At 47.5% G+C, this 24,268-nt stretch overlaps 1 protein-coding gene across 2 annotated transcripts in view; it reads left to right on the forward strand.

The window, feature by feature from the left end:
• The window catches only part of AP2B1 (adaptor related protein complex 2 subunit beta 1), a 202,989-nt gene that overhangs the window by 42,009 nt on the left and 136,712 nt on the right, over positions 1-24,268 (forward strand). For both annotated transcript variants that reach the window (XM_075336254.1, XM_075336255.1), the window contains exons 4-5: positions 6,621-6,756; positions 12,617-12,862. In XM_075336254.1, coding sequence (XP_075192369.1) covers positions 6,621-6,756; positions 12,617-12,862 — 382 coding nt within the window. The remainder of the gene's footprint in view (positions 1-6,620; positions 6,757-12,616; positions 12,863-24,268) is intronic.

Genomic DNA, 24,268 nt, shown 5'->3' on the forward strand with positions numbered 1-24,268 from the left:
TACCAGCGGCTCCAGTACCTTTCATGCAGTGCCGGTGATTACTTTCATATTTTCCCCCCCAAAAAAAAAACCCTCCCCCCCCCAAAAAAAAATAAATAAATATATATATATATATTATATATATATATATGTATTATATATATAGTATATATATATATATATATATATATATATATATATATATATATATATATATATATATATATATATATATATATATATATATATATATATATATATATAATATACTATGTATGTATGTATGTATGTATGTATGTATATCTATATTTTTATAATTGCCTTATTCTGTCTGTCTGTCTGTCTTGCTCCAAAATTGTATCCTTACGGTGACACAAAGCGGATTGGCCGCTGTCCTCGCCATGACCCCGCCCCCCCGCACGGATTGGTCGCTCGCCCTGGCTCCCCCCCCCACACGGATTGGCCGGCCGCTCGCACAGGCTCCGCCCCCACACGGATTGTCCTCTCGCCCCGACACCCTGCACGTATTGGCAACTCGGCCACGCCCCGCCCCCCCTCACGCAATGCACGCTCGCTCTGGCCCCGCCCCCCGCACACATCCCCCGAACTGACAAGGAGACACGACTCCTAGGTGAGTACTGTACCCCCGGGAGCCCACACCAGCATACGCCGCCAACCCAGCCGACACAAACCCTCGCATTGCTGGGGTTTGCCGCCGTATGCTGGTGTGGGCTCCCGTGCGAGTGGGGGACGTGATGCGCTGGTAACCATGGTAGCATAGTTACCAGCGCATCAAGGTCCTGCAGCGGCGGAACATCCACACGCACACACATAACAGACACACACACACACACACACATCAGATCACACTCACTCTCACACACACCTCACACACACACATCAGATCGCATCCACATACTCACAGCATCCGGAGATATCGCTTGCTTCTCGGCCGCGATACTGTGCTGTGAGCTTCCAGGACCTGCCGGAGGATCACATGGCCAGAAGCATGTGGTATCTCCGGATGTTGTGAGTGTGAGCGCGTATGTGCAATATCGTCAGTGTGTGTGAGTGTATGCGATCGGGTGGGTGTGAGTGTATGCCATCGGGTGGGTGTGAGTGTATGCCATCGGGTGGGTGTGAGTGTATGCCATCGGGTGGGTGTGAGTGTATGCCATCGGGTGGGTGTGAGTGTATGCGATCGGGTGGGTGTGTGTGAGTGTATGCGATCGGATCTGTGAGTGTCGGCAGAGGAGCACGGCGTGCTGGAGGAGGCTGGGAGGAGAGAGGCTGATCCTGGGGAAGGCTGGGAGGGGGAGGCTGATGCTGGGGGAGGCTGATGTTGGGGGAGGCTGGGAGGGTGTAGGCTGATGCTGGGGGAGGCTGATGCTGGGGGTGGCTGTGATGAGAGAGGCTGATGCTGGGGGAGGCTGGAAGGAGAGAGGCTGATGCTGGGGGAGGCTGATGTTTGGGGAGGCTGGGAGGGTGTAGGCTGATGCTTGGGGAGGCTGGGAGGAGAGAGGCTGATGCTGGGGGAGGCTGATGCTGGGGGTGGCTGGGATGAGAGAGGCTGATGCTGGGGGAGGCTGGAAGGAGAGAGGCTGATGCTGGGAGAGTCTGATGCTGGGGGAGGCTGGTAGGAGAGAGGCTGAGGCTGGGAGGGGAGGCTGATGCTAGGGGAGGCTGGGAGGAGAGAGGCTGATGCTGGGGGAGGCTGGGAGGAGAGAGGCTGATGCTGGGGGAGGCTGGGAGGAGAGAGGCTGATGCTGGGGAAGGCTGGGAGGAGAGAGGCTGATGCTGGGGAAGGCTGGGAGGAGAGAGGCTGATGCTGGGGGAGGCTGGGAGGAGAGAGGCTGATGCTGGGGGAGGCTGGGAGGAGAGAGGCTGATGCTGGGAGGAGAGAGGCTGATGCTGGGGGAGGCTGGGAGGAGAGAGGCTGATGCTGGGGGAGGCTGGGAGGAGAGAGGCTGATGCTGGGGGAGGCTGGGAGGCAGAGGCTGATGCTGGGGGAGGCTGGGAGGCAGAGGCTGATGCTGGGGGAGGCTGGGAGGCAGAGGCTGATGCTGGGGGAGGCTGGGAGGCAGAGGCTGATGCTGGGGGAGGCTGGGAGGCAGAGGCTGATGCTGGGGGAGGCTGGGAGGCGGAGGCTGATGCTGGGGGAGGCTGATGCTGGGGGAGGCTGGGAGGGGGAGGCTGATGCTGGGGGAGGTTGGGAGGAGGGAGGCTGGGAGGAGAGAGGCTGATGCTGGGGGAGGCTGATGCTGGGGGAGGCTGGAAGGAGAGAGGCTGATGCTGGGGGAGGCTGATGCTGAGGGAGGCTGGGAGGTGGAGGCTGATGCTGGGGAAGGCTGGGAAGAGGGAGGCTGAGAGAAGAGAGGCTGATGCTGGGGACAGAGAGGCTGATGCTGGGGACAGAGAGGCTGATGCTGGGAGGAGAGAGGCTGATGCTGGGAGCAGAGAGGCTGATGCTGGGAGGAGAGAGGCTGATGCTGGGAGGAGAGAGGCTGATGCTGGGAGGAGAGAGGCTGATGCTGGGGGCAGAGAGGCTGATGCTGGTGCAGCATGGGGGATGGAGCACGATGGGGGGTGCGCAGCATGGGGGATGGAGCACGTTTGGGAGTGCGCAGCATGGGGGATGGAGCACGTTTGGGAGTGCGCAGCATGGCGGATGGACCACGTTTGGGAGTGCGCAGCATGGCGGATGGAGCACGTTTGGGACTGCGCAGCATGGCGGATGGAGCACGTTTGGGAGTGCGCAGCATGGCGGATGGAGCATGTTTGGGAGTGCGCAGCATGGCGGATGGAGCACGATGGGGGGGGTGCGCAGCATGGGGGATGGAGCACGATGGGAGGTGCACGCCTCCCCCCAACACACACACACACACACACACACACACACACACACACACACACACACACACACACACACACACACACACACAGACACACACACACAGACACACACACACTGGGAACCACAAACACCGCTGTACACTGGGAACCACAAACACCGCTGTACACAGACACCCACACACACAGACAACGCTGCACACACACAACACCCAACACACAAACACCGCGGCATACATAAATATACGCACATATCACGCAACACACACACATTGCACAAAACATACCTCCCCCAAAACACACCACACCCACACAAACCGCGCAACACACACACACACAACGCTACAGACACACAGCGCTCCACAAACAACGCAACACACATACAACACCGCTCTCACCCCCCGCCACACCCAGACAACACCCAGAACATGTACAGCCCCTACACAAACACTTGGTAACTACACACAACAACATACATATATATATATATATATAACAAAAATCATACATTAACTACACAATACGTAAATTCTAGAATACCCGATGCGTAGAATCGGGCCACCTTCTAGTGTAATATATGTGTGTATGTATGTGTATATAATATATATATATATATATATATATATATATATATATATATATATATATATATATATATATATATATATATATATATATATATATATATATATATATATATATATATATATATATATATATATAATAAAAAAAAATTTTATTTTTTTTTTCCCCCTGTAAGTTCTACTCCTGGTTTTGGCATACAAGCAGTGATGCACAAATACTGATGTGAATGAGGCCGTATAGAGTGTAAGTGGCATATGGCATCCATGATTCCATTCCAGATGTGCACCATAGAACTGTATGGTCAAGCTGCGGAATCTCTTCAGTTGTGAGTCGTCTCACTGTGTGAATACCATATAGAGATGTCTCCACCTGAAAATGCTGTGACTGGCTTCCACGGCTCACATAGATTGCTGATGGAAGTCTGTTGGATTTGAATGTAAGCCAGGGTGTCATACACTCAAACGCGGCAACGTCTAGTTCCTCAGCTCTGTAAATTTGGTTTCTCTTTCTAATTTTTTAATATCCAGTGTATACCTATACAACTAGTGGATTTAAAATTTAGTATAAACCTTAAATGAATGTAAATGTTGTTAAATTCTAGAAAAACTAATGTGTGACAGACATATTTAGCTAGTAGAACAGAGATATAGGTAGCTGTTTTGCCTGCTTGCAAACTATGTAACAGTAGGGCACCATTGTATTCAGGGTTATAGCTCACAACTAAACAGCAGCAGGTCGTGGCAGTATAGAAATGTTCATTATGTTTTCAATTGATGTTAGTAAAATATTCATATCTAATGTCCTTATGTAGACTTCTATGTACCCATCAAATATTTTCATTAATTCTTTTTTTTTAGCTACATAGATTAATCCATTGTGTTCTGAATAGTTATTTATATCTTTTTGGGAGTTCGATCTAATTTTTCACATTTCATGTCCACTTCATGCTGGCTACCTGCAGCTGCCACTAGAGGGAGCTGTCTCCTTACTGTTCATACATTGAGCTCCATAATAAGACGCCATGTGATTAATCTTGCACTACTGATGGCTTCAAATAGCCAGGAGGCTCTATTTTTATGTCCTTTCAAGTCATTTTGTAGCTTTGTATATAAAAAAAAAAGATACATCTCAATCTGTTGTATAAAGAAATCGGCTAGCTCAGAATTTAAGACGTTCTCTATTACTCAAAGTAATGTTTTCTTCATATCATATGCAGACCTGGCCTTGCTTTATTTGGGGCTACATGTGAGGTGCAAGATATAAGCCAGGCTCTTGGATAGATTATGTAGATATTACCTCCAAATCTTTCAAGGACCCCTGCTGCACCCTTCATATTTCTCTGAAAGGTACCATACTTTTCAGTTTCTAAGACGCACCCCAAATTTAGAGGAAAAAAAGGTAAAATTAGGAAGAAAAAAAAAGTCCATCTTATAATCCGGTGGTGTCTTACTGGAGGGGGGGGGCGGCAGGGGTGGTGGAGTGGGATCACAGGAGGCAGGGATGGTGGTGTGGCGGATGTCCCAGATGCTCGCTGTGGGTAGCTTGAGGCAGGCAACATCCAAAAACTTCTGTGGGCTGTGGGCCGCTGTGCTGGGGCTGCTGTGCTGCTGGCAGTGAGGCAGGGGCCATCCTTAGGGGCCACCCTTAGGCTTCAAAGAAACGGCGCCCGGAGTCGGCGCATGCATAGATTGGGCTATCGGCTCAATGAGAAGCCAAGCTCTCATCTGTGAACGTGCCACTTCATGGCGCCACTTTCTTTCAGCCCGCTGCTGGGCAAGGCGCGTGCATAGATGAGATTTAGAGCCGAGAGCTGCATTTGCGCAAGCGCTGACTCTGGGCATCTTTATTTGAAGCCGCACCGCTGCACTAAGGATTTCCGCCAGCACAGTGGCCGCCAGCTGCCCGCAGCATTGCCCTGCCTCCTGTTACCCCTCTCCACCACCTCCCGGTAAGCTACATTCTGGTTATATGATGCACCCCTTATTTTCAAATTTAAATACCTCTAGGGCCCCGGGGATAATAGTAGTCTATTTTACACATATACTGATCCCCAATCGTATGAAATATTTATTTTTATTCAGGTAAAAAATTAACACCACACCATTATGTGCACAGCCGAAAACCTTGAGTGGCGCTGTAAATGGGATAGGAAAAACGAGTATTTTTCGTCACCGTTGGTATCCAGACATTTGGAGAAGAGTGCATTCTTTTAACTGCCTCCTGATGAACCACATGCCTGTGTGGGGAAACGCGTCGAGGTGGAGACGTCTTAAACTAATGTGAAACGGTTGGCGGTTCACCATATTGATTAAAGGACTGATTTGCCAAACATCTTGTGTGGATACTCCTGGATGAATATAATGGACTGTGACCACAGAATCAGCACTATTGTGCCAGCATAGTCACAGTGGGAGCTACCAAGTTAAGTTTGGTTTATACATTTAATGTCCTGTTGTGAACCAGCTCTTGGTTATGTATATGTAAATTGTATCAATTTGTCTTCTATTTTCATTGTAAACCCTGTTCTTGATATTCAAGATCAGGGGTTGCCATAGAGTTGGCTTTAGACAATTGATCAGTGTATTGTTAATGTGCACATAATGGTGTGGTGTTAATTTTTTACCTGAATAAAAATAAATATTTCATACGATTTGGGGATCAGTATATGTGTAAAATGCACCCCTTATTTTCCTCACAAATTTTTGGGAGGAAAATTGCTTCTTATAATCTGAAAAATATGGTACTTTTTTTTTTTTTTTTTTAGTTTGGAGACAACTGGTTGTAGACCTTCTGCCAATATGACTAGAGAGGAACATTTTAGTACCACAAAACTCCTGTAGACTGACAAATCTCATATAACTGAGGAATGTCAGCTGTAAGAACTTGGGCTGAGTGCTAAAGATCACTCTTGTAGTAAACGGTGGTCCTATTGTTGGAAGCCTGGTCAGTTTGGTTTCCTTAACTGCTAGGACCTGCCCTTCTACAGATATAAGGAATAACAACACTGCTAATATATGAGCATTTTGCTTAGCAAACAGAAAATGAAAGCCTAAAAAAGTGAATCTGTGTTTTACTATAATATTGTTTTTGAGTCCAAAATTCATTGCTGTCATATTTCTTAACTATAGGAGATCCGTTTTCCTGATTTAGCACTCTGAAACTCTGTCTAGACATTAATTTTTAGTATATTTTTTCTTTCATGGCAGCTCCTTGTTTCCAGATGTAGTGAATTGTATGCAGACCGACAACTTAGAGCTGAAGAAACTTGTGTACCTCTACCTGATGAACTATGCCAAGAGCCAGCCAGACATGGCTATAATGGCTGTGAACAGCTTTGTAAAGGTAGCTTTCTTCTTCTGCTACATACATATATGATAAAGTAATAATTGCCACGATAAAGATTAAAGGGGTTTTCCTGGATGAAAGGAATCTTCTGTGGTCACAGTATGTGACTGGAGAATGATGATTTGTGAATGTGTGGAATGTGCACAATGTCATGATTTTTCTGTATTCGTAGTGCAAGCCGGTAGTCACATGACCACAATATATTTGATTTTCATACTGACTATCACGTTTTGACTAGATTGTCATCTAGGTCTATCAGTGTGCAACTGCGAATACATGGAAATCATGAGTTTGCCCATTGCACACTATCACGATTTGGCAGTCTCCATTCAGAGTGACTGCAGACTTTTTCTTTTCAGCCAAACTGTGCCTATATTTTTTTTCCCTTCACCACGACCGCGCCACCAGAGAGAGAGAGGTCCGCCCATCTTAAGACAGGAAATCCACTGAAATAAAAGGGCAGCTCCTCTCTCCCTAATAAGTTTCAGTTTTCTGTCCCAGGATGGGACACCCAGAAGAGCTGTGGCGCTGTCACAGTGAAGGACTGAATATCCCAGGGTTGAGACTGGCTGAAGGACTGGACATGCGGCCTCAGCTCTGGGGGCATCCTGGCGTTTTTTTTCCCTTGGAGGATGGGACACGGGTGGACTTTTTCCCCTGTTTGTCTGGCATACCTGCTTGGCGTCCGGTGACTGTCCCTGCAGTGCATGCTTCAGACTAAGTTTTCAGGCTGCATTCCTGGTCGGCGGCTGTCCCTGCAGGAATCGCCCTGTCATTCTCCTGGCTGTGCCCCTGCTCGGTGTCCGGCGGCGGTCCCTGCAGCTGAACACGCCGGACAACGTAGTTTCTTGCTGCAGTCAAGTCCCGGGTACTGGAGGGGATGTGACGTCAGCTGAAACCAGAAGTCTCCTCTGCACATGCGCGGTAGGCGGCAAGATGGTGCTGCCCACCGCTACTTCTTCCCTGGGATACAAGTAAAGTATGGATGATTCTTGGGTTCTCATGCCCTTCCTCCGGGTATACCATGGAGGTACATCAGTAGAAGCGTGAGTAGCAGCAGCTGCAGAAGTGGTTGCAGCACAAAGGAAGTGGTGGTAGTCATTCCAGTGATGGGAGACTTGACCAGAGGTCGAAGGATTCACGCAGGAGTCTCCAGCAGACCACTCATTCCGTTTATATTCCCATCAGTGGGAATATTCTTTTCTATTTTTCTCTCCCTGTGGATAGACCTAGGAAAAGAACAGCAAACACTAATAATAGAGAATGTCCCTTATGCAGAACCCCCTTGCCCTCTGAGAGCTAGAAGATGTTATAAAGTTCGTGTATCCAGAAAACAATAGCTGAAGAGGCTCCGCACCTGGCCTCTAGTCTTAAGAAAGTAATAAAAGCGGAAGTCAGGAAGTCCCTAAAGGGGGTATCTCTGCTGGTTATTCCAAGCTCCTCCAGCAAAACCTGTAGATAGCAAGGGTGCTTCAAGCTGCCGGGAGTCTGAAGAGACCTCAGATTCCGCCTCACGTTCCTCTTCATCTTCTTCGGCTTCATCTCCTGACGAAGATATTGAGGGCAGGCCGTGCCTTCTGACAGCCGATGTTAACCACTTTGTTAAGGCTAGCAGATCTACAATGGGTCTGGGGAGGCGAACGTACCGGAATCTCTGGAGGATCTTATGTTCACAGGACTGGAACATATAAAGCGTCGTTCCTTCCTGTCCATGACAAAGTTAAAAAATTAGTGAAAGAGCAGTGAAATGACCTGTTAGAGGGCTTACCCTCCCTCTTTATTTCGGAAGAAATATCCCTTTCAAGAGGAGGATTCTTCCTTATGGGATCTTTGTCCTAAAATCAATGTGGCAGTAGCTAAGAGGGCAAGACAGTCCTCTTTGCCATTTTGAGGATCTAGATAATTTGAAGGATCCACATGACATGAATGCTGAATCCGATCTCCGAACGGCTTGGAAGACGTCTGCGGGAGCACTTAGACTGGCAGTAACAGGTGCCTGTGTAGCCAGGTCTCTAAGGGTACCTTCACACTTAGCGATGCAGCAGCGATCCGACCAGCGATCTGACCTGGTCAGGATCGCTGCTGCATCGCTACATGGTCGCTGGTGAGCTGTCAAACAGGCAGATCTCACCAGCGACCAGTGAACAGCCCCCAGCCAGCAGCGACGTGCAAGCGACGCTGCGCTTGCACGGAGCTGCCGTCTGGAAGCTGCGGAGACTGGTAACTAAGGTAAACATCGGGTATGGTTACCCGATGTTTACATTAGTTACCAGCGCACAGCTGTGTGTGCAGGGAGCAGGGAGCCGCGCACACTGAGCGCTGGCTCCTTGCTCTCCTACCATAGCTACAGTACACATCGGGTTAATTAACCCGATGTGTAATGCAGCTACATGTGCAGAGAGCAGGGAGCCGCGCACACTGCTTAGCGCTGGCTTCTTGCTCTCCTAGCTGCTGTACACATCGGGTTAATTAACCCGATGTGTACAGCAGCTACATGTGCAGAGAGCCGGAGCCGGCAGCACAGGCAGCGTGAGAGCTGCAGATGCTGGTAACTAAGGTAAATATCGGGTAACCACCTTGGTTACCCGATGTTTATCTTGGATACAGCTTACCTCAGCTGTCAGACGCCGGCTCCTGCTCCCTGCTCGCTTCATTTGTCGCTCTCTTGCTGTCACACACAGCGATCTGTGTGTCACAGCAGGAGAGCGGCTTTGAAGAAAACGAACCAGGGCTGTGTGTAACGAGCAGCGATCTCGCAGCAGGGGCCAGATCGCTGCTCAGTGTCACACACAGCGAGATCGCTAATGAGGTCACTGCTGCGTCACAAAAAGCGTGACTCAGCAGCGATCTCGGCAGCGAGCTCGCTGTGTGTGAAGCACCCCTAATGGTCTGGCTGCAACAATTAAAGACCAGATCAAGGCAGAGGCACCTCGTGATGAAATTCCTCGCTGTCATACCTCGAGGTGAAGGAGCTGAGACATTTTTGGGCATCTGCTGATAGCTTACGACTGTCAGCAGAGTCAGCCGCTTTATCCAATTCATCAAGGAGATCGCTAAATTATGTGCTATGCCTTGTGAAGGAGAATATTGGTTTAAAGCCACAGCTTTAGGAGGAAGAAGTTTGCTAAAAGGAAGCAGTCCACAACCCAAGAAGGTTGGAAGGATACCAAGAGGAAACTGTCAGGCTTCATGTTCGGACCTTCCAGTGAAAGTCAGAGGAAAAACAGCTTGCCCTGCAGCAAGACGTGGAGGGCCTTCTCAGAAAATCTGTTCTGGTGGAAGCTCACAGAGGAGTAGAAGGCTCCGGTTTTTATTCTCTGTTGTTTCTTGTAAGAAAACAAGACTGCTCATTCCGGACTATTATCAATTTGAAATTTAAAGCGCCTCAACCAGTAACTAGTATATCATCGTTTCTAGATGGAGTCAGTAAGTCTGCCATAAAGTTGTTGTTTCCAGGATATTTCATGGCGGTTTCTAGTTCTTAAGGATGCATATTAGCACATTCCAATTCATGTTTTCCCATCAGAGGTTCCTCAGAGTGGCCCTCCCTATCAAAGGAGTATTGAGGCATTTTCAATTCAGAACCCTTCCCTTTTGGTTGGCGATGGCTCCAAGAGTTTTTTCACAAAAGTGTTAGCGGAGATAAGGGCCCGCATCCACAAGAGGGAGATCCTCATTGTCCCCTATCTAGACAATTTTTTTAATAGTGGGGACGTCAGAGGAACACTGCAAATCCCAGAATTAGTTGGTTCTCTCAATCCTACAAGATCTGGGATGGATTTTGTACCTCGGAAAATTGAGACGGAAGCCCTCCACAAGACAGATCTTTTTAGGTCTGATCCTGGACTCTTGTTCCAGCCCTGCCTCTAGAGAAGGTGTCTTCGGTCAGGACATGAGTCTCCTCAAACCCAGTCCTCATACTGAGATGCCATGTCCCTATTGGGGTCCTTGGTGGCATGCATTCCTGTGGTTCCCTGGGCACTTTTCCATACCAGTGCACTTCAATGGGAGGTGTTGAGGGCGCAAAGACAATTACGAGGGGGTTTGGACAAACGCATCACTCTTTCTTCACAAGTTCTTCTTCCCTACGATGGTGGCTACAGGTTCGGAGTCTGTCAGCCGGGTCCCTTGGTTACTCCCAGTTTTGGACATCTTCACAACAGATGCCAGCACACTGGGTTGGGGGGCCCATTTGAGGGTTCAGGTGGTTCAGGGAGCCTGGGGTCCTCAAAAAAGTTGGAGCTCCTCAAATTTCAGGGAGCTATGCACAATTGGGATGGCTCTGCACTCCCTCCCCATTTTAATGGGAAGGCACGTGAGGGTGCTCTGTGACAACAGAGTGTCATTTTCATACGTCAATTACCAAGGGGGCACAAGATCTCCCTCCCTTTATGGGGATGTTACACAAGTTATTTTCCTTGGCACAAGTTTTTTTTCTTCCCTCACAGCACTTCATATCCGGGGGGTGGACAATGTCTGAGCTGACTTCCTGAGCTGGAGTCATGTACGTCAGGGAGAATGGTGTCTTCACAAGGAAGTCTTCGGCCAGATAGTGCGCCTTGGGGGTCCCCAATTATAGGCCCCTTTGCCACCAGGTCCAACAGGAAAGTGAACCGGGTTTGTTCTCTTATCCACCGCCCATGGTCAGTCGTGAGGGTTACTTCTAGATTTATGGGGAGCAGGTCTCCTTTACACCTTCTCGCTCTTGATTTGCTTCTGGTGGTTTTAAAAAAAAAAAAGGCCCAGGAAGACAGAGCGAGTCTGCTTCTGATAGATTCTCTTTTTTTGGCCCAGGAGGCCTTTTGTTTTACTGGCCTGAAGGATGTTGGCCCCTTTTCTTCACTCTCAAATTTCGGGCCTTTATTTGATGGCCTGGAAATTGAGAGGCAGCTGTTAGACGGTCAAGGATTCTCCTTCAATTTGATTTCCACTCTTACATAGTAGGAAACCGGCTACCACCTGGATTTACACAAGAGTATGGAAGAAATTCCTGCCCTCCTCAGGTAGGGGTCCAGTGGGAGTGCCCCCGGTGGAGGTCATTCTAAAATTCTTCAGAAGGTGTCCTAAGAAGGAGTGTTCAGCTTCCAAGGAAACTATAGCTAGATGGGTCAAGGAAACTATTAAGGCAGCTTATTTAGCCCAGAACAGACCAATCCAGTAGGGTATTACAGCTCCATTCTACGAGAGCAGTAGCAACCTCCTGGGTAGAGAGAGCGGATGTGCCTTTGGAGCTAATCTGTAAGGCAGCAACCTGGTCCTCTCCTACGACCTTTTTTTAATCACTATCGATTAAATTTGTCAGCCACCGTGCATTTGACTTTCGGTAGAAGGGTGGTACAGGCTGTGGTCCCTCCCTAATGTTTGTTTGTTTTTAGAATCTCTGTGGTGGCGCTGTCGTGGTGAAGAGAAAAATCTTAAATTACTTACCGGTAATGATTTTTTTCTAGAAGCCACGATAGCGCCACTGCTTCCCACCACTTTTCAATCTTTCACCCTTCGGGGCTCTTGGTATCCATGGTCCGACGGGTATCGTTTTTCCTTTTTGTGGTGAAGGTGATGGTTTTGTTGTTATATTATCATGTTTCTGGTATTCCTCTCTGTGCTCTGTAACCAAACTTATGCGGGAGAGAGGAGCCACTCTTTTATTTCAGTGGGTTTCCTGTCCTAAGATGGGCGGACCTATCTCTCTGGTGGCGCTGTCTTGTCTTCTGGAAAAAATCATTACCGGAAAGTAATTTAAGATTTTTTTTTTTTTTTTTTTAATGTGTCGTGCTGAAATGCCCTGCAGATCAGTTGGAGCCAGGTGCTCAGATTTTCACTAATCATTCCAATTTTTTTTTTTTTTTTTTTTTTAAAGGATTGTGAGGACCCTAACCCTTTGATCCGGGCTTTGGCTGTTCGTACCATGGGCTGCATCCGTGTAGATAAAATCACAGAGTACCTCTGCGAGCCATTGCGCAAGTGCCTAAAGGATGAAGATCCATATGTGCGCAAGACCGCAGCTGTGTGTGTTGCCAAGCTTCATGACATCAATGCACAGATGGTGGAAGATCAAGGTTTCTTAGACTCGTTGCGTGATCTTATAGCAGACTCTAACCCAATGGTAAGTTCTGCCCCAGGCCTGAATTCTTCTCTAACATCTATATATATAATTGCCTTATTCTGTCTGTCTGTCTGTCTGTCTGTCTGTCTGTCTGTCTGTCTGTCTGTCTGTCTGTCTGTCTGTCTGTCTGTCTGTCTGTCTGTCTGTCATGCTCCGAAATTGTGTCCTTACGGTGACACAAAGCTGATTGGCCGCTGGGCTCGCCATGGCCCCGCCCCCCCACACGGATTGGCCTCTCGCCCCGGCTCTCTGCAGGCCCCGCCCCCTCACGCAATGCACGCTCGCTGTGGCCCAACTGACACGGGGCTCCGATTCCCAGGTGAGTACACACACATCAGATCACACTCACTCTCACACACACCTCACACATCACATCCACACACTCACAACATGCTGGGATATCACTTGCTTCTACACCGGCTCCGTCAGGATCCCGGCAGCGCCAGACATAACCTTGCGATGCTGGGATCTTAACGGAGGCCGTGAAAGCTGGTAACCATTATACACATCGGGTAACTAAGGTCCCTTAGTTACCCGATGTGTATCATAGTTACCAGTGTACACCGGCTCACACTCACTCTCACACACACATCACATCGCATCCACACATCAAGGTCCTGCAGCTGCGGAAAATACAGACACATAACAGCACACACACACACACATACACATACACACACACAAATCAGATCACACTCACTCACACACACACATCACATCGCATCCAAATACTCACAACATCCTGGGATATCGCTTGCTTCTCGGCGGCGATATTGTGCTGTGAGCTTCCAGGACCTGACGGAGGATCACATGGCCAGAAGCATGTGATATCCCCGGATGTTGTGAGTATCAGCGCGTATGTGCAATATCGTCAGTGTCTGTGTGTGTGAGTGTATGCGATCGGGTGTGTGTGAGTGTATGCGATCGGTTGTGTGTGTGAGTGGATGCGATCGGTTGTGTGTGTGAGTGGATGCGATCGGTTGTGTGGGTGAGTGGATGCGATCGGGTGTGGGTGAGTGTCGGCAGAGGAGCACGGCGTGCTGGAGGAGGCTGGGAGCAGAGAGGCTGATCTTGGGGAAGGCTGGGAGGGGGAGGCTGATGCTGAGGGAGGCTGGAAGGAGAGAGGCTGAGCAAACGTGCTCCATCCGCCATACTGCGCACTCCCCATCGTGCTGCATCCCCCATGCTGCGCACTCCCAAACGTGGTCCATCCGCCATGCTGCGCACTCCCAAACGTGGTCCATCCGCCATGCTGCGCACTCCCAAACGTGGCCCATCCGGCATGCTGCGCACTCCCAAGCGGATGGAGCATGATGGGGGGTGCGCAGCATGGCGGATGGAGCACGTTTGGGAGTGCGCAGCATGGCGGATGGAGCACGTTTGGGAGTGCGCAGCATGACGGATGGAGCACGTTTGGGAGTGCGCAGCATGACGGATGGAGCACGTTTGGGAGTGCGCAGCATGCCGGATGGTGCACGATGGGGAGTGCGCAGTATGGCGGATGGAGCACGTTTGGGAGTGCGCAGTATGGCGGATGGAGCACGTTTGGGAGTGCGCAGCATGGCGGATGGAGCACGTTTGGGAGTGCGCAGCATGGCGGATGGAGCACGTTTGGGAGTGCGCAGCATGGCGGATGGAGCACGTTTGGGAGTGCGCAGCATGGCGGATGGAGCACGTTTGGGAGTGCGCAGCATGGCGGGTGGAGCACGTTTGGGAGTGCGCAGCATGCCGGATGGTGCACGATGGGGAGTGCGCAGTATGGCGGATGGAGCACGTTTGGGAGTGCGCAGCATGGCGGATGGAGCACGTTTGGGAGTGCGCAGCATGGCGGATGGAGCACGTTTGGGAGTGCGCAGCATGGCGGATGGAGCACGTTTGGGAGTGCGCAGCATGGCGGATGGAGCACGTTTGGGAGTGCGCAGCATGGCGGGTGGCGCACGTTTGGGAGTGCGCAGCATGGCGGATGGAGCATGATAGGGGGTGCGCAGCATGGCGGATGGAGCACGTTTGGGAGTGCGCAGCATGGCGGATGGAGCACGTTTGGGAGTGTGCAGCATGGCGGATAGAGCACGATGGGGAGTGCGCAGCATGGCGGATGGAGCACGTTTGGGAGTGCGCAGCATGGGGGATGCAGCACGATGGGGAGTGCGCAGTATGGCGGATGGAGCACGTTTGGGAGTGCGCAGCATAGCGGATGGACCACGTTTGGGAGTGCGCAGCATAGCGGATGGAGCACGTTTGGGAGTGCGCAGCATGGGGGATGCAGCACGATGGGGGGTGCGCAGCATGGGGGATGGAGCACGATGGGAGGTGCACACCTCCCCCCAACACACACACACACGCGCACTGCACAACACACACACACTAGGAATCACAAACAACGCCCTACACAGACACCCCCACACACAGACAACGCTGCACACACAAATATACGCACATACTGCACAACACACACATTGCTCAAAACATACCTCCCCCCAAAACACACCACACCCACACAAACCGCACAACACACACACACACACAACGCTACAGACACACAGCGCTCCACAAACAACGCAACACACATACAACACCGCTCTCACCCCCCGCGACACTCAGAACATGTACAGCGCCCTACACAAACACTTGGTAACTACACACAACAACATCTATATATATATATATATATATATATATATATATATATATATATATAACAAAAATCATACATGAACTACACAATACGTAAATTCTAGAATACCCGATGCGTAGAATCGGGCCACCTTCTAGTGAGATTAATAATGGTCGTCAAATTTTGGTATATGCTTTTTCCTGTTGTTGAATATTCGGTTTGGGACATGACATGGTGCCTTAGCAGATATTCTTTATTTCCCTTCACACATCTGAAGTTGGCTTTTCCAGCTCTTATCCTATCTACCTCCATATCCTCGCATGGTTTTTAGACCTTTTTTTCCCCAGAGTCTGTGGTTTGCTGTACATAGATGTGACTGTCAATGGTTCGTGGTGATCAGCAGCTTACAAAAGTGCCATAAAATGGCTGTATATGAAATCTCCTCCTTATTGATAAGTGTGCTTTTTTCCAAAGAGGAATGAAGTTTCTGTAAATTGAAGCAGAGGCTTTGTAGAGAACCTGTCATCTGTTTCATTTGGTCCAAACCACAGGGAGTATGAAATGTAGACATGGCCGCCTCATTGCAGAAAGCTTTGCTTCACTTTAAAAATGTACATATAAGAAGGAACGTTTGTAGCCGAACAGGATGGAGCTGCCCTGCGGACCCTCTCCTTGTTCGTGGCTCGTTTTCCAAGCTATCATTTCTTGAAACACAGTATTTCACTTTGTGTAATGCGGGAGTGTATCCAGATTTCACGCGACTTGCTGTTTGGACAGAATGGGATAGTAAATTGGTTTCATTTAAAGGGAGTATGTCATCAGAAAATAACCCTGTGCTTACATCAGGTTTGTAGTGAGAACCTGTGATTTTGAAAATAGTATCTGATCTGCTGGCAGGTTGATATACAGCAGGAGGAACTAACCAGATTGATTATAAATTTTTTTCAGGAAACGTTTCAGTAAAACTTGCGTTTTATTTATTGAAATTTTTGGTGTTGGTAAGCATAGGAGTCCAGTGAGCGGTCCTATTCAGAGATACAGTCTTCTCTCTATGGCTGTGCATGCAGAAATAGCTGTCAATCATTGAGTAGGACCGCCCACTGGAGTCACATGCCTACCACCACCAGAGATTTAAAAAAAAATAAAATAAAAAATAACCTAATATATATATATATATATATATATATATATATATATATATACACACACATATATATATATATATATATATATATATATATATATATATATATATATATATATATATATATATATATATATATATACACATATACATACACACACACACACACATATACATATACATATACATATATATTATACAGTTAGGTCCAGAAATATTTGGACAGTGACACAAGTTTTGTTATTTTAGCTGTTTACAAAAACATGTTCAGAAATACAATTATATATATAATATGGGCTGAAAGTGCACACTCCCAGCTGCAATATATGAGTTTTCACATCCAAATCGGAGAAAGGGTTTAGGAATCGTAGCTCTGTAATGCATAGCCTCCTCTTTTTCAAGGGACCAAAAGTAATTGGACAAGGGACTCTAAGGGCTGCAATTAACTCTGAGGGTATGTGCGCACGTTGCTTTTTACCTGCTTTTTACCTGCTTTTTTGCTGCTTTTTCTTCTGCACTGTTTAATGCCAAAATGGATGTGTTCTTCTATTCAAGCAAAGTCTATGGGAATTTGGGTTTCTTGTTCACACTATGTTTTTCAAAATGCTGCCTTTTTGAGGCAGAACTTTGGGCAAAAACTCAGCTTTTCAAAGAAGCAACATGTCAATTGTTTTTGCCATTTGGGTTTTGCACTGCAAAGCTGAGTTTTTGACCAAAGTTCTGCCACAAAAAGGCAGCATTTTGAACAACATAGTGTGAACAAGAAACCCAAATTCCCATAGACTTTGCTTGAATAGAAGAACACATCCATTTTGGCATTAAACAGCGCAGAAGAAAAAGCAGCAAAAAAGCAGGTAAAAAGCAGGTAAAAAGCAACGTGCGCACATACCCTTAAGGCGTCTCCCTCGTTAACATGTAATCAATGAAGTAGTTAAAAGGTCTGGGGTTGATTACAGGTGTGTGGTTTTGCATTTGGAAGCTGTTGCTGTGACCGGACAACATGCGGTCTAAGGAACTCTCAATTGAGGTGAAGCAGAACATCCCGAGGCTGAAAAAAAAAAAAAAAATCCATCAGAGATAGCAGACATGCTTGGAGTAGCAAAATCAACAGTCGGGTACATTCTGAGAAAAAAGGAATTGACTGGTGAGCTTGGGAACTCATAAAGGTCTGGGCGTCCACGGATGACAACAGTGGTGGATGATCGCCGCATACTTTCTTTGGTGAAGAAGAACCTGTTCACAACATCAACTGAAGTCCAGAACACTCTCAGTAAAGTAGGTGTATCTGTCTCTAAGACAACAGTAAAGAGAAGACTCCATGAAAGTAAATACAAAGGGTTCACATCTAGATGCAAACCATTCATCAATTCCAAAAATAGACAGGCCAGAGTTAAATTTGCTGAAAAACACCTCATGAAGCCAGCTCAGTTCTGGAAAAGTATTCTATGGACAGATGAGACAAAGATCAACCTGTACCAGAATGATGGGAAGAAAAAAGTTTGGAGAAGAAAGGGAACGGCACATGATCCAAGGCACACCACATCCTCTGTAAAACATGGTGGAGGCAACGTGATGGCATGGGCATGCATGGCTTTCAATGGCACTGGGTCACTTGTGTTTATTGATGACATAACAGCAGACAAGAGTAGCCAGATGAATTCTGAAGTGTACCGGGATATACTTTCAGCCCAGATTCAGCCAAATGCCGCAAAGTTGATCGGACGGCGCTTCATAGTACAGATGGACAATGACCCCAAGCATACAGCCAAAGCTACCCAGGAGTTCATGAGTGCAAAAAAGTGGAACATTCTGCAATGGCCAAGTCAATCACCAGATCTTAACCCAATTGAGCATGCATTTCACTTGCTCAAATCCAGACTTAAGACGGAAAGACCCACAAACAAGCAAGACCTGAAGGCTGCGGCTGTAAAGGCCTGGCAAAGCATTAAGAAGGAGGAAACCCAGCGTTTGGTGATGTCCATGGGTTCCAGACTTAAGGCAGTGATTGCCTCCAAAGGATTCGCAACAAAATATTGAAAATAAAAATATTTTGTTTGGGTTTGGTTTATTTGTCCAATTACTTTTGACCTCCTAAAATGTGGAGTGTTTGTAAAGAAATGTGTACAATTCCTACAATTTCTATCAGATATTTTTGTTCAAACCTTCAAATTAAACGTTACAATCTGCACTTGAATTCTGTTGTAGAGGTTTCATTTCAAATCCAATGTGGTGGCATGCAGAGCCCAACTCGCGAAAATTGTGTCACTGTCCAAATATTTCTGGACCTAACTGTGTGTATGTATACATATGTATGTGTGTGTGTGTGTGTGTATATATATATATATATATATATATATATATATATATATATATATATATATATATATATATATATATATATATATATATATATATATATATATATATATATACATACATACATACATACATACATACATACATACATACATACATACATACATACATACATACATACATACATACATACATACATATATATATATATATATATATATATATATATATATATATATATATATATATATATATATATATATATATATATATATATATATATATATATATATATATATATATATATATATATATATATATATATATATATATATTATTTTTTTATGTGCCCACGATCAGGACTCTGCATCCTGGATGCAGCGGGTCCTGACCTGCAGGGTCACGAGTCTCCTCCGCAGGAGACCACAGCTGCTTGTGCCCACGATCAGGGTTCAATGCGCTGCGGTCTCTCGCTTGTGTTCTCCCTACAGAGGACGCATGTGATTCCGCAGTAAACAATTAACATGCTGCAGTCTGGAAAGACGCACCACAGATCAGTGTTGCATCCCCTTTTCCATCCCTATGTTGCTATGTTTGCCCTGCCATTAAAATATTATATATATATAGATTATATTTTTTTTATTATTATTACATTTATTGCATGGCACTTTACAAATGAAAAGGGTATACATATTAAAAACAAGTACAATATTCATGAAAAATGCAAGGACACAGACTGGTACATGTGTGCCCGTGCTATGTTTTTTCATGTGTTTTTTTTTTTTTTTCTTGCAGATTTTATTTAATACTGCAAGGAAAAAGGCATCACAGCAAGGTCTAGGAGAATCCTTACTTGCTGTGCACATGTTGCAGGTTTTTTCCTTGCAGATTTTGGTGCAAAAAATATTTGCAGCATGTCAGTTCTTTCAGCGTTTTTTCCTGTTTCTGATATAATCCACTGTACAGCTTGATCACTGCAGTGGTTATATCTGTCAGTTCTGCACTCACAACACTGATAATTCACCTCTCACACCATGCATCCGGCGTGGTCTGTGAGACAATCTGTGATCGTTGTGGTGATGAGCCAGGGTTGCCATGGCTGTGATTGGGTTCCCGTGATCGCATTATAGGCACCGTATCGCCAGGGCGAGGTAAATGATTGCTCTCCCTTCCTCTTGAATGCTGTGATCACAATTGATTGCAGCATTTAGGCGGCTTCTGGCAGTGAGAGCCACGTCCTAGCCGTACATCAGCCAGAGACCCGGCGGCGATCGCTGGGACAGAGCCTGAACACCCTCAATCGTCATAACCTAAAAACACAATAAAAAAAGTTGTTGTTTTTTTTTTTTGTTTTTTTTTGCCAAAACATGCAGTTTTTTGTGCAAAAAAATCTGCACATAAATCTGCTGCGTGGGCACATACTGTCCTCCGGTGCCATTCCAGCGATGTCTGCACTCTCTCTCCAAAGGCTCATGTGACATTTTGTCCTATGGCCAATTGGCGCCTGCTTCACGCTCGCCTCCTGAAAGCACCACCTGTATGTGCTGTGAAGATACAGTGACTGTAGACTTTGGTGCTGACACTAGACAACCCCTTTTAAATAATAAGCGCGGCCCCAGACTGGTGAAAGTACTCTTTAGATACAGTGGAACCTTGGTTAACAAGAACAATCCGTTCTGGGACTGTGCTTGTTAACTAAGTTACTCGTTCAGCAAAGCAAGATTTCCCATAGGAAATCATTGCAATGCAGACAATTCGTTCCACAACTTGTTAAATGTCCCATCCTGGTCCTCTATTGTGCCATTCCACACATGCACAAACACACGTACAAACACACACACACACATATATTATGCTCACCTTACCTTCCGTTCCATCGCCGGTCTCCTGGGACTTGCTGTTCGCTAGTACAGGATGTGTATCGGGTAACCATCGCGACGAGGGAGGAACTTCCGCACCCAGAGCGCTGACGTCAAAGGCAGGAGCCGCTTGCCTCTGATTAATCAGCGTGCTGTCTTTGAGTAGCGGTGACAGAGGAAGTTCCTATTTCGTCGCTATGGTTGCCGATGCACAGCCTATACTGGCGAACTACAGGACCCAGGAGGCCGGCGATGGAACGGAAGGTACACATTATGCTCACCTTACCTTCCGTTCCATTGCCGGCCTCCTGGATCTAGTAGTTCGCCGCGAGGATTCCTCCCTCGTCGCAATGTACCGGCAAACTACAAGAACCATGAGACTGGCGAATGGAACAGAAGGTAAGGTGAGCATAATACTGTATGTGTGTGTTTGTGTGGACTGCAAGAGCGGGTTAGAGCGCGGTGGATGTACGGAACCGGAAGTGTGTGCGGTGAGGATTTTGCTCGTACAGCAAAGCTTTCTCGTAAACAGAGTTACAAATTTACAGCAAGCTTTGCTCGTTAGGCGAAATATTCGCTAACTGGGTTACTCGTTAAGCGAGGTTCCATTGTATATTGTTTAATAAAAACAAAACAAAAAAAAAAAACCTTACCATTTTCACACTAGCCACTAGACTTAATCATTAAACTTCCCACTTCCTTTTAGGCATTAGGTCATTAGCAGTAATAGCTTGACCGTACTGAATTGTATTGAGGTATGTAATGCACTTTCTGCGACCAGGGCAAATTGTGACACTGAGGGGGATAAGATTGTTACATTAACTATTTGTAATAGCAGATAAATGTAACCTAAATACCCAGCCTTGGTGATGCTGTATCTCTGGAGACTTAGGCGGGCTTTGCACGTTGCGACATTGCAAGACGATGCTGCGATGTCGCACGCGATAGTCCCCGCCCCCGTCGCAGGTACAATATCTTGTGAAAGCTGGCGTAGCGAAAATTATCGCTACGCCGGCTTCACATGCACTCACCTGCCCTGCGACCGTCGCTCTGGCCGGCGACCCGCCTCCTTATTAAGGGGGCAGGTCGTGCGGCGTCACAGCGACGTCACACGGCAGGCGGCCAATAGGAGCGGAGGGGCGGAGATGAGCAGGATGTAAACATCCCGCCCACCTCCTTCCTTCCGCATAACCTACGGAAGCCGCGGTGACGCCGGTAGGAGATGTTCCTCGCTCCTGCGACTTCACACACAGCGATGTGTACTGCTGCAAGAGCGAGGATTAACATCGGACCGTCGCGTCAGAGTAATTAAGGATTACGCCGACGCTGCACCGATGATACGATTACGACGCTTTGGGGCACTCGTTAATCGTATCATCTAGGCTTTACACACTGCGATGTCGCATGCGATGCCGGATGTGCGTCACTTTCAATTTGACGCCACCGACATCGCACCTGCGATACGTAGTGTGCAAAGCCCGCCTTACTGTTGCTGTGACCACAATGTCGGGTGATACAGCTATGCATCCATGTGACACGATTAGTGATGAGCGAGTACTAAAAAGCTCGGGTGCTCGAGGCTCGGGCCGAGCATCCCAAGATACTCGTGTACTCGGCCCGAGCACCGAGCCCAATGTTATCCTATGGGAGACCCGAGTATTTTTCTGAAATGACCCCCGGCAGCATGTAGAAACCCTAAAAATGTCACAAAAGTCTCAGAAGAGTGCTCAAATGACATGGCAACAGCATGGGGAAGACCCCTTGAAGCATTTATCACTCAAAAGTCACAGCTGTGAACAATTTTGTAGTGACAGCTGTCTCACTGTACCCACTGTACCCAATCACAGCAGCCGGTGGGCGTGTATATACTGTGCAGTAAAATAAATAAATAAATAATTAAAAAAAACGGCGTGCGGTCCCCCCAATTTTAATACCAGCCAGATAAAGCCATACGGCTGAAGGCTGGTATTCTCAGGATGGGGAGCTCCAAGTTATGGGGAGCCCCCCAGCCTAACAATATCAGTCAGCAGCCGCCCAGAATTGCCGCATACATTATATGCGACAGTTCTGGGACTGTACCCGGCTCTTCCCGATTTTACCCTGGTGCGTTGGCAAATCGGGGTAATAAGGAGTTAATGGCAGCCCATAGCTGCCACTAAATCCTAGATTAATCATGTCAGGCGTCTCCCCGAGATTCCTTCCATGATCTGTAAATTACAGTTAAACACACACACACACCCGAAAAATCCTTTGTTAGTGTTTTTTATTTCTAATAAAGTCCCTCATCACCAATTTATTAACCCCGACAAACCCTCCATGTCCGGCGTACTCCACAGTCCTCCAGCGTCGCATCCAGCTGTGCTGCATGAAGGTGACAGGAGCTGCATGCAGAATACACCGCCGCTCCTGTCAGCTTCACACAGCAACTGAAGACAGCCGCGCGATCAGCTGAGCTGTCACTGAGGTTACCTGGATCCAGCGGTGGATGCAGCGGTGGCCGCGGGTAACTTCAGTGACAGCTCAGCTGATCGCGCTACTCACCGCGCTCCGGTCAGCTCCACGCAGCAACTGAGGTGAGTATAGCGATCAGCTGAGCTGTCACTGAGGTTAATCGCGGCCACCGCTGGATCCAGCGGTGGCCGTGAGTTACCTGTCTGACAGCAGCTGATCGCGCTACTCACCTCAGTTGCTGTGTGAAGCTGACCGGAGCGGCGGTGTATTCTGCAGCTCCTGTCACCTTCATGCAGCACAGCTGGATGCGACGCTGGAGGTCCGTGGATTACGCCGGACATGGAGGGCTTTGTCGGGGTTAATAAATTGGTGATGAGGGACTTTGTTATTGTTTTTTATTTCTAATAAAGGATTGTTCGGGTGTGTGTGTTTTTTAACTGTAATTTACAGATTAATCAAGGAAGGAATCTCGGGGAGACACCTGACATGATTAATCTAGGATTTAGTGGCAGCTATGGGGAGCTCCATAACGTGGAGCTCCCCATCCTGAGAATACCAGCCTTCAGCTGTATGGCTTTATCTGGCTGGTATTAAAATTGGGGGGACCGCACGCCGTTATTTTTAATTATTTATTTATTTTACTGCACAGTATATACACGCCCACCGGCTGCTGTGATTGGGTACAGTGAGACAGCTGTCACTCAGCGTGGGGGCGTGTCTCACTGCAACCAATCATAGGCGCCTGTGGGCGGGGAAAGCAGGGAATATGAGATGGCTGTGTGCAGAGCACAGCGCGCCCGCCGGTATAAAGGCTCGGTCACGCTGTGCAGGCCGGCCAATCACTGCAATTCCACAACTAACAGGGCTGTGGCATTGCAGTGGTCTGCCAGCCAATCCCTGCATGAGGGCTGGCTCTCAAAAGAGCGCCAACATGCAGGGATGAAGACCACGAGTACAGCACGAGTATCGCGAGATTACTCAGTCCCCGCCGAGTAGTCCGAGTACCGAGTAGTAACAAGCAT

This window comes from Anomaloglossus baeobatrachus, chromosome 2, assembly GCF_048569485.1.
Source record: "Anomaloglossus baeobatrachus isolate aAnoBae1 chromosome 2, aAnoBae1.hap1, whole genome shotgun sequence".
Lineage (NCBI taxonomy): Eukaryota > Metazoa > Chordata > Amphibia > Anura > Aromobatidae > Anomaloglossus > Anomaloglossus baeobatrachus.